Source organism: Momordica charantia (genome assembly GCF_013281855.1).
Source record: "Momordica charantia cultivar OHB3-1 chromosome 1 unlocalized genomic scaffold, Mcharantia_2.0 BLBB01000001.1, whole genome shotgun sequence".
NCBI lineage: Eukaryota > Viridiplantae > Streptophyta > Magnoliopsida > Cucurbitales > Cucurbitaceae > Momordica > Momordica charantia.
The window spans coordinates 21,462,726-21,475,201 of record NW_028275157.1 but is presented as its reverse complement, the minus strand read 5'-3'; the positions used below and the strand labels follow the sequence as shown (position 1 = coordinate 21,475,201).

General features: G+C 31.3%; 1 protein-coding gene across 1 annotated transcript; it reads right to left on the bottom strand.

Annotated features, from left to right (window-relative positions):
- Positions 1-2,444: 2,444 nt before the first annotated feature.
- LOC111005360 (homeobox protein SBH1) lies at positions 2,445-6,732 on the bottom strand. Its single transcript, XM_022276832.2, has 4 exons — positions 5,719-6,732; positions 5,397-5,640; positions 3,017-3,261; positions 2,445-2,781 (listed from the first exon to the last, which is right to left on the bottom strand). The coding sequence occupies exons 1-4, from the start codon at positions 6,091-6,093 to the stop codon at positions 2,578-2,580; spliced, it is 1,068 nt and encodes a 355-aa protein (XP_022132524.1). The 5' UTR covers positions 6,094-6,732; the 3' UTR covers positions 2,445-2,577.
- Positions 6,733-12,476: the final 5,744 nt, after the last annotated feature.

The following is a 12,476-nucleotide window of genomic DNA, read 5'->3' as shown; positions in this document are numbered from 1 at the left end:
CTTTTGGATGGGTAGACTTTTGATAATTCTCTCCTCTTTTTTTTCTTTAATTTATTTTCTTTAGTAAATATTAGTTTGCAGAATACAAAACTAAATTAAATTGAACTAATTATAACTATTTGATTTGGTTTATTTCCAGCTTTCGTCATTTTTAAAATTAAACTTGTAAAGACTCATTTTAATCCGGCATTTTATTGTTTTGTATACAAAACACTCTTAGTGAAGTGTTTGGTTTGGTTTGGTTTATTCCCACAATTATAATCCATATAAATGAATTAAATTTACCCAACTCATCAGTTTAAGCTTTTGGGTTGAGTGGTAGTTTGTTGATTATTAAGACCCACCCCACATGTTATACTAAAAAAAATAAAAAAATTAACCATCTCTTTATGAATTTGAGGGACTTAGATTGAGAGAAATAACAAAACCTTTAGGAGTGGAGGGAGACAAAATGTCTATTTGGGATCGCATTAGATTTGGTATGTTTCAGATTTATCGGTAATTATCGATTATACTTTTGAAAGTGTACATGTGTTTTTGTTTTCATTTGTCTCAATGAAATGTTTGGTTAATCATCTCACTAATGATCTAATAGAGATTGAATAGACTAAAGTTGAATGACCTTCTTACTTATCCTATCATCTAATATATTACGATACTATATTTTTAACCATGAAGTATTTGAAGTAATATTATTCAACATGAATACTACAATCCTAAAATAAATTAGGAGAGGAAGGAGGTACATTATTGCCCCCATCGATTATCGTAATTCAAAAAGTCTATACAAAATGTCCAAAATTTAGCAGTTTTCCTCTAATTTACCTTCCTAAGTTAGATTCGGGTCCCCTTTTTTATTCGATTTCTTACCCTCCTACCCATATGCACCAAACACAATTTAATTTGAATAAGATATATCTTTTTTGACTAAAATGTATCGAACCATAATCCAAAGTATATTATCATAAAAGAGACGAAAAAAGGCTCTCGCACACACGTGGAGTTTTAGATTTTCCTTTCTGGGAAGAAAACCATGAACGCACCAACTTTTGAGCGAGTGAGGGGAAGCCTAAAGATGGTAAAAATAATAATTCACACGCCATCTTCTCAGACGTTTGGAATATTAATATTTTTATTTTTTGTAATCTAATTTCCAAATTAATTTTGACAAATTATAGCCAACGTAAGAGATATAATAGGATGAAAATTTCAACAATAATATGCACCCATATAGTCATATCATGTTATATTATCGCTCAACTAAAAAATTTAAACACATAAATTAAAAGGACAGTACAAATATATCAAAAAAAATTAGTAAAATTAGTAAAATAGCAATAACATTTAGTTTTTTCAAATATATCACTTTAAAAAAACGGAGGTCCAATTATAAAATGACAACTTTACCTAAATGATATACATCTGTAATATATTTATAATATATCTGACTATTGATACATGTATGTGATATATATCTGATATACTATTGATATGAAGTGTCTGATATATTTGCAATATATGTATGTGATATATATCTAGTATATTACTTATATGAGTGTTTGTGCGATATATATGTGATATACTATTGATATGAGTATCTGATATACTACTGATATAAGTGATTTTTTTTTGTTATATTTAAAAATTTTAAAAACATATGACATATTTTGAAATACATCGCAAATTTGCTAAATTAAAGTACACGTTAAAACTAAAAAAAAACATAAATATACTTGAATCTTTGTCATTAAATATATCAAATTATCCCTAATCTTTAAATTTCAATTTTTTAAAAATAACCCATCAAACTTTTTTAGTGTTAAATTTTGTAAATTTAAAAATTCTTGTGTCATATATATTGGACGTGCTATACCACATTTGGAAGATATTTATTATATATATATATATGTATATATGTTTTTTTTTTTGAGCAATTATCTTACATGGCAACTATTCTCTCAGCGACAAGTCCATTTTCTTGAAAAAAATATGGTAAAATAGGTAAGTAAAAAAGAAATTACATCAACCTTTCTGTTAGAAAACTATAAGCAATTATAATTAATTTGCATCACATGACATAGCAAAGAAAACTAATGATAGCTAGGTAAATCATGAACTCTTTAACATAACACGGTACTTTTCTTCTTCCTTTTTTTTCTTTTTTTAATAAAGATATCCAACCATTTTATTACTATAGACATGTGAGGAATAACGTAACATACAAAAAATGAGGTTTGATCCATATTTGATTTCCAAGTCTTCACAACTCTAGATACTATACTAGCTACAAACCCACACGTACACATACCACAACACTTCAATTTCATACGAAGTTGCTATTTACATGAATGCAAATAAAATAAAACAAATTCAATCATAACGTACCTAAATTTTGACCCATATTTGATTTCCAACTTCTCCGTTGGAACATATGATCGATCATATAATAATGTAATAAAAAGCATATATATGTTTTGTCAAACGGCCAGTTGGAACATTCCTCAAACATTGATACAAAAAGAAAAGGACAAGATATGACATGTATTTTATCATAACAATTTTGCGAAATCAATTTTATTAGAGTAGAGTGGGAGAGATATCCAAGGGAAAAGGATTGCCCAGAACGGTGTCCATGTAATACTGTGGATGAGCAGCATCCATCACCACAAATTGCATGTCTTCTGAAGGTTTCCAGTGTCTTTTTCTTTGGTTGATGAACCAGTTGTTGATTTGCTTCTGATCTAAGCCAGTGGATTGGGCTAGAGCTAGCTTCTGTGATTCCTATTCAAACACATTATTGATCCACAAAACATAGTTACCATTGCCACACGTAAATTAAACCCTAATGAGGACAAAATAGTTTTTTTTAAATTTGGCAAAACGGCGAAGCAGATTAGGCCTGCATAATTTTCAAAAACATAAAACTAAAAACAAAATTGTTATTGCTATCTCATGTTGAATTAATCTGTAGAAATGTGCATAAATATTGGAACCAAGAAATGAAGAGGGTACGTACAGATGGGTAAGGCCATTTGTAATGTCTGCTCCACCAATCAAGAAGTTGTTGTCTAGCCTCCTTGGGCAGCTTCCCTTTCTTCCTCTTCTTCATGAATTCTTGCTTGAGACTGCCCAAGTATCCGCTGTATTTCCGGAGAAGCTGACCTTTCAGTTCGCGGTCTTCGGCTTGGGGATCGATGGAGTGGCCGTTGATATCGACTTCTTCTTCGGATGATCCGTTCCTGTCAAATGCCTCGCCGCAAGCTGGGCAGCATGTACAAGTGTCAGCCAAGGACCAAACAAGAACATGTGAGTACGAACAAGTAGCCAAAACTGTCACAAATGGCTTTTCAAATTGAAGTTTGATAAACTTCAGAAAGTTTAAATTATAAACAAAAATCATGTAAAAATCCAGACACATATGATCAGTACCGCATAATGAAAGTTGGTTAGTTCTACACATTAACCAACGACTGCAGTGAGCTCGAATTTTCACTTACTTTCACTTTTTTGTTGACCTATGCAAGCTCTCCAACACCCTATTCCTGAATATGAATAGTTATGCTTACAAAAATCCAGTGTGTGGCTGGCTTCCTTTGGATGAGATGTTTATGTTTAGCCTAAAATGAAACAAGCCTTGTTCTAGAAATTGATAAGAATGGTTTTTGTCAGGACTAGGGCTGGGCAAGAGTTCAACAATTAGACTGAGATTAGACTTTGTTTACAACTAGTGAATTAAAATTTTCAAAGAATTATGATGTCTCATAGCTTGTGGTTTGAAGGGAGCCTTTCAGAATGAGAGAAAGAAAAACTATTTTCAGAAGAAAATGTGAATAGATACCTTTTTTCTGCTGTCCTCTAGTTTCTTAAGTGACTGCATAGACATATATAAACAAAAAGTATAAAAGCAGCAAAGAAAACATCACAATACACTTTCACATACTGCATTTCAAGTAAAAATACTGGAACTATCATTTCATAAAACAAGTTTTCGAACCTCGTAAAATAAAACCCGAATTTTAAAATTACATTTGTAGCTAAAGTCAACTATATATGTTCATCCCATAATATATCACTCGTGATAGATAGTCATGACTCGTGACAAGTGGAAATCAATACAAATGGAGAGGAAACAATAATGCTGGGTTCAAAAACAAGACCCCAGCTTTACCATGCTGTTAAAGATAAATAAACCACCGCTCAATCCAAACCCAAAAACTGAAGTTAATGAGTTGAGTCAACTTAATTCATATATGATATCTCAACATATATATGACATAACATAATAATTGATCACTTCAAACATCAAGATCATGACTTAGGTCATACTTTCAAAATCATAACGTTCAAAATTTCTTGAGGTAGAAAGGCTACACATGAAAAAAAACAATATATTGCAGATGGGATCTCAAAGACAATGCACAGTTCCAATGACGTACCATGGAAATTATGAGAGAGTGAACACAAACAAATAGCAAAAGAACATGGATTTATCAGTTCATGTTTGTTCCCAGAAATCAAGAATACAAGACTAAACATCTAGATGGAGCTTACCAATAACAAAGATTGTTGATCAATTTCCTAGCTATGCATAAAGATAATATATAAAAACATATGCAGTTAAAAAGGAAAAAAAAAAGTTTATAGACTCCGTTAATAACTATTTTGTTTTTAAGTTTTCTGTTTTTTAACCAAACTTCAAAAACAAAATTTTAAAAATTTACTTTCAAAGAAAGTAGATAACAAAAACAAAGAAGGTGAAAGTATTATACATCAACCAAATTCAAAAACAAAATAGTTATCAAACATATCCTTTGCTCCTAACCAAAGCAACGCATCTCACTAACTGACTTCGAAAAAATCAGTACCAACTCCCAGCTGAAAAATTAGGGACTAGTAACAAAACAAACCCTCGGTTTATTTGGCTCGAGAGCAACCTCTCTTTAGAGACAAATATATACCTGCAGCTTTTCTTATAAAAGAACAACTGCTTCCTCTTGGTCATCTAAATCAAGGTTCTTTTATAATTATGACATCTCCACCATCCCTTTAAATTTGAGTGCTTACGTTAGCCTCCTTTGTTGTATGTTTCTCACGTACCTTTAGGATGAGGGTGATTTTTTTAAAAAAATAACCAAACAAACCCTAAGAACAAACAATCTATAGTATACAATAATACGTTATGATGAACACAAAACTCACAGTTTTAGAAGCACCGTATTGAATTTCCAAAGCATGAAAATGAAAGAAATCAGCCAAGCAGCCAAACAAAAAAGTAAACAAACAAAACAAGTTTATTTAATTAATTAATTAAATAAACAGACCAGAAAGGTTACGTGTTAAACATATATAATTAAACATGCATGAATAATTGAGGGGATGGTTTGTGGTTTTCTGACCGGCGTCGGAGGAGGAGGAGATAGAGAGGGCTTTGAATTGGCAGTCGATCCGTTGAAGAAAAAGCATGGCATCCCTGAAGGGTTTGGAAAGTTCTTGCTCATATTTGGTCAGCATCTCACAGTAAGCTTCCATAAACTGGTCCAGCGCCGGATCTTCCCCAATACACGACGACGTCCCACTTATAGTTGCTGCAGAGGCACACGCTTGCTCTAGCCTCGCCACCACTTCCGGCGGCGCCCCCACCTACCCAAAAAACAAAATAAAACAAAGATCTAAAATTGAATTTGAATTTGAAATAATCTATGAGGGGAGGGGGCTGACCTTGCGGCAATTGACATAGGCGGCGAGGAGGCGGTGGTAGTGGGGATGGGCCATGATTTTGGCCTTCACTTGAGAGGAGGAAGAGGAGGAGGCAGCATTATTGGCGCCCTCATTGTTGGAGTTATTGTTGGTGTTGTTGTTTTCCATGAAGTAAGAAATAGGGTTAGTGGTGTTGTTATTTGGAGAGGGCTCGTAATTGTGAGGTGGAGGTGGTGGCGGGAGAGGGAGAAATGAGCTACATGCGCCATCTCCGCCGTGAGAGGACATTAAAGGCATCATCATCATCATGGAGCTGCATAACCCATTATTATTGTTTTGATCTCCAAAATTCATCATTCCTGAAGAACTCCCCCCTCCTCCACTTGGACCTTCCATCACAACAACCACTTTTGTGTGCGAAGTTGTGTGCGAAGTTGTGTATTACTTTCTCTCTCTGTCCTATTTAATCCCACTCTGGGGCACTCCCGGGATTTTAGCTTCGAAAGTTTCAGGCTTTTCTTTTGTTTTTCTTATCCTTAAGGATAAACAGTAATATATTTATATGTGTTTATGTATGTATATGACGACTCTGTTTTTCTTTTGGTTTTGGGTGTAAAGGGAACTGGAAAAGCCTGCTCATTGATCAGGGTTTCGTTTCATTTACATCCCCCTTGGAAAAGTGGGGAGTTGATGCCAAATTGTTCAAAGAAAAATCCCTCTGTTTCTGTGGGTGTTTTAGGTTTTGGTTTAGGGGTGATGGGCGTGTAATGAAAATGGAACGTGGTTTGGTTTTGTTGGGTGTGGGGGAAGTTTTGATTTTGTTTTGTTTTTTGGATGTATTATTATGTTATGTTATATGTTTTTGTTTGATGTTACCTTCCCGATGAAAACTCTCTCCCTCTTTTGTTGCACTGCCATTACTGGCAAAAGGAATAAGAGAGAGAGAGAAAGAAATGGGGGAACGATCAAATCGAGGAAGGGAAGGGAAATGAAGAGGGCACGCCACAGCCACAGCCACTCAGCAACAGATGCAAATCCAACCCAGTAAGCTAAACTAAGCAGTGGCTGCCTCTGCCCATGGAGGGACAAAACTTCTTACTTCGCTCTCTCGGGCCACGGAATCACACTCTTTTTTTTCTTATTATTATTATTTTTACTTATTTACTTACTACTACTACTACTGGACCTTTGATTGCAATCTGTCCACTCATTTTAATATTCGCTCTTTTTTTTCCTTGTCCTCTTCTCTCTCTCTTCTTCCTCATCCCCAAACCCTATTTCTTCTCTCTCAATCATTTCTTCCCACGCCTTTAATTTTCAACACAAGGAAGCTAACTAACATGGTTTTTTCCCCATCACTTCGGTTTATAAATAAAGTTGAAAAGGGAGTTGAGTTAACTTCCCACCTTCATCTCTCATCTTTCACTCTATTGAGTTTGACTCATGTAAATTAATCTCCTTTCTTTCTCAAAAGGGTGAAATTGATTACTTTATGGTTAAAAGGAGAGTGGTAATTTAAAAAATATCAACAAAATACCTCACTCGTTTGGACATGAGATCAATAGTGAGATTTTTTTTGAAAGAATAGTAAGAAATTTTTAAATCACTATTTGTTAATTAATCTATTGTTTTTTTTAACTATTCATTGACATGGATATTCTGTTGAAATCTTGAGTACTCTTAAGTGAATTTAACATTTTTTTTGTTGGGAGTATAATATGTCGGAGCGTAAATCAAACTCACAATCTATACGCTATACACCAATTACCGCATTGAAGCTTAAATTTTTTAGTTTATTTGTGATTTAATATGTTCTTTAAAATCGTGATTCCTTTGACTCATCAATCTGATCTCATTTTAGTGAAAATTGTAAATCCATGGAAGATAAAATTGAATAATAGTGATGATGTTATACATTTTGGGTAAAGAAAAAGGGGAAAAGAAAAGGGGTAATATGATATAATTATGGTCAGTCACCCCATCTAATCTGCTAATAATTTGGCATGGAAAAAAGTGAAGTTTTTTGCAGCGAAAAAAAAAAGGCTGGTAAAGTTAGTGGGACAGTCCGAATGTCGCTTCTTCTCTTTCACTCTACTTAGCTGCTAGCTCCTACTCTCTCTCTCTCTCTCTCTCTCTCTCTCTCTCTCTCTCCCTCCCTCCCATGGCTATTGCAGCAACTTTCTTTCCAATCTCCATTGAAGGGCGTGGAAGAAAGCTTTAAAAATCCTGCGTAAATCTCTGTGGAACAGTGCACATTAAATGTTTGAACGTTTTGTTCCTCTTTTTCTTTTCTTTCTTTCTTCTTTTTTTATTTATTTAGGCTTCATTATTACCCTTCACTGCATGGCCATACTCCCTGTCTTTATCTATGTTTGACATTCTTGGTATCAATAACTCCAATTCTATATTCTCCCGTTCAAATAAATATTACTGTAAATTGTTGAAAATGCAATTAAAATCATGTGCACAGAAGATGAAGATCTATAATATCTAAGTGACTAACAACATTTTCATAAATATAAGTATAAAATCTTTTAATGATACCAAAAGCAAACCACAGAAGGTATATGGACAATATAACACTGGGAGGTCATCCTCTCGAATATTGCTCCATACTTAATTTTGGAGTTCTTCCAATTGAACCACCGAAAATAAAAATGCACCAAAATAACGACTATCAATTCTTTACGATTTCAAGATCCTTCCTATTCGAATATGGTAACAGTTCATCCATGTACCCTTCTCTTTATTCAGGTGTCACAAGTGAACTAGCAAATAGACTGTACAAATCAAGAGTGTTCATGTTAGAATGGACAATATCATATCAACCGAGAGAAATGTGCACAATAGCTATATATAAAAGGAAATTTATAACTCTCTTGGGTGGGTGTGATCAAATGTGTAATCAATTTGAATAGGTAAAATAGTTCAGATTGAAGGGAGGTGATGGGTCTCTCTCTAGAGTGTAGGCTGGCGAGTTTAAAGTATCTGATGTGGAATTCGAAAACAAATATAAATTTCACTAAATAAAAATCTTTTTAATGCCAAACAGTACTAGTATTGTTCTAATAACATGAGCATAAAGCAGGTTAAAAGTTGAACTAAAAGGTAATTAGTTTGGATATCCACCACTACCTATTATATTAAAAAAACCTACGGATTAAGTCTATATATATATTATTTATAAAAAAATTTAAAATTTAAATTTGTACTTATATACTATATTTTACATTAATTTAATTTAATTCTACATTTTAAAGTTTTAAATTCAAAATTTTGAAAATATTTATAAAAAATAAATTTGCCAAACAATATTCCCTTAATTAATTTGATTTAAATGAGTTTGAAAATATAATTCGAATGGCATGATCAACAGGTTCTTATCTTTTTTTTTTCATTTTATTTGTTGCTGACTCTAGGTATTTTTCCACTGAATTTTGGTTAATTTAGTTTTAATTTTCTTGGATTTACAGTATAACATGATTCCTATTTCACCTTTTTCCAATGAGTCATAATACGTAGTTTATGATAATATATACTTTAACCAATTGAGTTAGGTTTATATTAACTTTATTTATTGGTTATTATAATAAACTTCTTTATGAAAATATAAATTTTTGTTAGGGGATGACATAAAACAAACTGAGAGAATTTTAATGAGATTGTAAAAACAAATAAATGATATATTAAATATAACATATGTCACAGAAAAAATAAATTCTACATCGAAGACTTCAATATAAAAGTAAATAATTCTTACTGTTTCACTTTTAATTAAAGTTATTACTTCCTTTCAATAAAAACAAACATCACACGTGTTAATAAAGGCAGCAGTACAAAATGCTTGATCTATAACGGCTTAAACTGAATAGATGGACTTTTAAAATAAAAGTATAAATGAAGAAAATGCTATACTTTTACCATTTCCAAATATTTTCTATATTCTTATGTATATATGAAAGCAGCTGAATTATATTAATCCAACAAAATTTGTTTGGTAAGACCTATTTAATCAACAAATTTTTTTTTGTCTTAAAAATTAACTTTATATGAATAGCTTCGGCGTATATTTTATTTCTTTGAGATTTTTACTGCATGAAAGACACTTGGAAATTTAATTTTTTTTATGATATGTTTTTGAAAAACTATATAATTGTGAGTTTTTGTAGTTGGTTTAATTCTTATTTGAGGTTTCATTTTGTTTTTTAAATTTTCAAAATTATATATTTTAGTTCCAAGACTATTTAAGAAAATCAATCATTTAGTATTAGACTTTTAAAATATATAATATTAAGTTACTTAGTATACTTGTCCTCAATTACCGATATGACTTCAATATATGCTTAAATCAACATTTTAATTAGTCATCCCATTTGTTCGAAATAAAAATAAAAAAAGAAATGATAAAAATGACTATTTAAACGAATTCATAAACTAAAGTCTCGTTTGATAATTTTTTTCTATAAAAACTTAAGTTAATTCGATTTTGTTATCTAACTCAAAATCGAAATCTTAGCCATATTTTGAAAACTAATAAACGAAAATAGTTTTCATAATTGTTTTTTAAAATCAGCTAATAATTCAAATGTGGCTCTTTTTTTTTTTCCTGACAAAATACCAAAATACTAAAGGAAGGCACCCCAAATTTACATTTCAATTCCCGTAAATGATAACTGATGAATCGATCTTACTAAATTAAGGCATTGCTTCATAAGACAATTGAAATCCTCAAATGTTAATAGGTTGAAGAAAAACACACCAAAATTGGAAACTCTCCACTTTTTTTTTTTTAAATTATTATTTAAGTAATATGAAACGCTCCACATTGAATCATCTTTTTAATAAAAACGATCGAGTAGCAACATTAAAGTGCCGCTTTTCACTAAGGTACAAGTAAGATGTCAAAACTACTACCAGCCTCAAAATCAAAGGCCTTTGGCATAAGAATCAAATCAAGAGTCTCTTTTGTTTATGATTGTGAAATCCAACCTGTTGATAGATATATATGTACCAGTAATTATAGGACGAATTGAGTGAGACATATATTTGTGACTCCATAGTCTCCTCCCAATTTATATTTCCCTACTAAACATCTCTTCTCTGTAAATTATCATGCATACATTGCTTCACCCATAAAAATTATTCTCTATTTGCATATTTAACTAATTTTTAGATGGTTAGTGTCAAAATTCCTTCGCAACACAATTTACTTCTTATAATCTTTGTTTTTTTAATATCGGTAAGTGTTCAAGCTAGCTTGTGATCTTATAAAGTGCTATAATTATTTCTGTGTGATTGACATTTTCTAATTCAACTGAGATGTCACGTATTTAGAAAATGACTTTCTCATCTTACGAGTCATTTATTAAACAATGTGTCTTGTGGAATATAATGTCTATTTTTTTTAAGTACAACATATAGGGATGGAGATTAAACTCACGACCTCTTAGTTGGAGATATGTATCAATTACCGTTGAACTGTGCTTGTTTCTTGGCGAATATAATGTCTATTTGAAGCAACACACATGGAAACATTTTTATAGATTTTGTAACTCTATTGTTTCTAGGTATATATACGTCGCACTTTTTTCTTCTATTTACCAGTCATATGGTGAATTATCCCACATTTGGTGGCTCATTGATAATAAAAAAAAATTAAACTATAATAAATTGAGAGAATAAGTTCAAGAAAGGGATTGATGAACCCACAAGAAACCCAATCTTTAGGGCATGTTAGAGCTTGTTTGATAAAGAATTCAAATAATGTCTCTTATTTTTCAGATTTACTGAATTAAATGGATTTAGTTCATATCTATTTGTCAAGGTTGTTTTCGAAAATTGTTTTCCGATTTTGTAATTGGAAATTCTAAAAGCAATTTTTTTTTATATTTTCAGGATCTCCAGAATCCAAAACTCTAAAATGTATAATTATATTTAAAAAGACAAAACTTTGATAAATAAATCATTTAATGTTATAAACTTATTTCATTTTTGTTAAAATTAAAACATATAATGTATTATAAATTATATAATATTGTAAGATAGATACTAATTATATCAAAATTTATAACATTTATGTTAATAAATTAATGGAAAAAATACATTTTTGATCCATGACATTTAAAACAAGTGTTTATTTGGTCTATGAAATTTCAAAATAGACTTTTTTTGTCCTAAAATTTGATAAATTATTCTAAATGGTCATTGGATCGAGTTGACCGCTAGTTGACACAAAGATGGTTAACTAAACCGTTGAAAGTTGACATGATTTGATGACTTGTCAAATATATTTTTTTAAAATTATGTGACAAATGAGTTGGAGTTTATGTAAATTTAAGATGTTAAAAATTAAATTATGAAAAACTGACTTTCAAATTTTGCTTCTCCTCCCTCCATATTCCTCAATAATATTTTAGATTAAACTAAATATTTAGGAGGTTATCAATTCTTACTTCATTATTTTTTAATTTAAACTCAATGTTTATATCGACTACAAAATACGTATTCCACTGATTTCTGTTTTCTAATCAGGCATCAAACGGATACTATTTAATCGTTTGGATGGCAACTCTAGTGTTGTAAAGTTATAGCAACATAGATAATCCACAACATTTACACAAATTTCTAAAAGATGACACGTAAATGAAACGAAATTAAGGTAAATTTAGGGAAAGTGGAAGAATAATCAGCTGCAATTGCAATTGGTTTGTAGGAGGGAAGAAGAGAATAATATACGTAAGCAAAAATGGGAGGTACAAATAAAGAGGCCCTACAGTTAC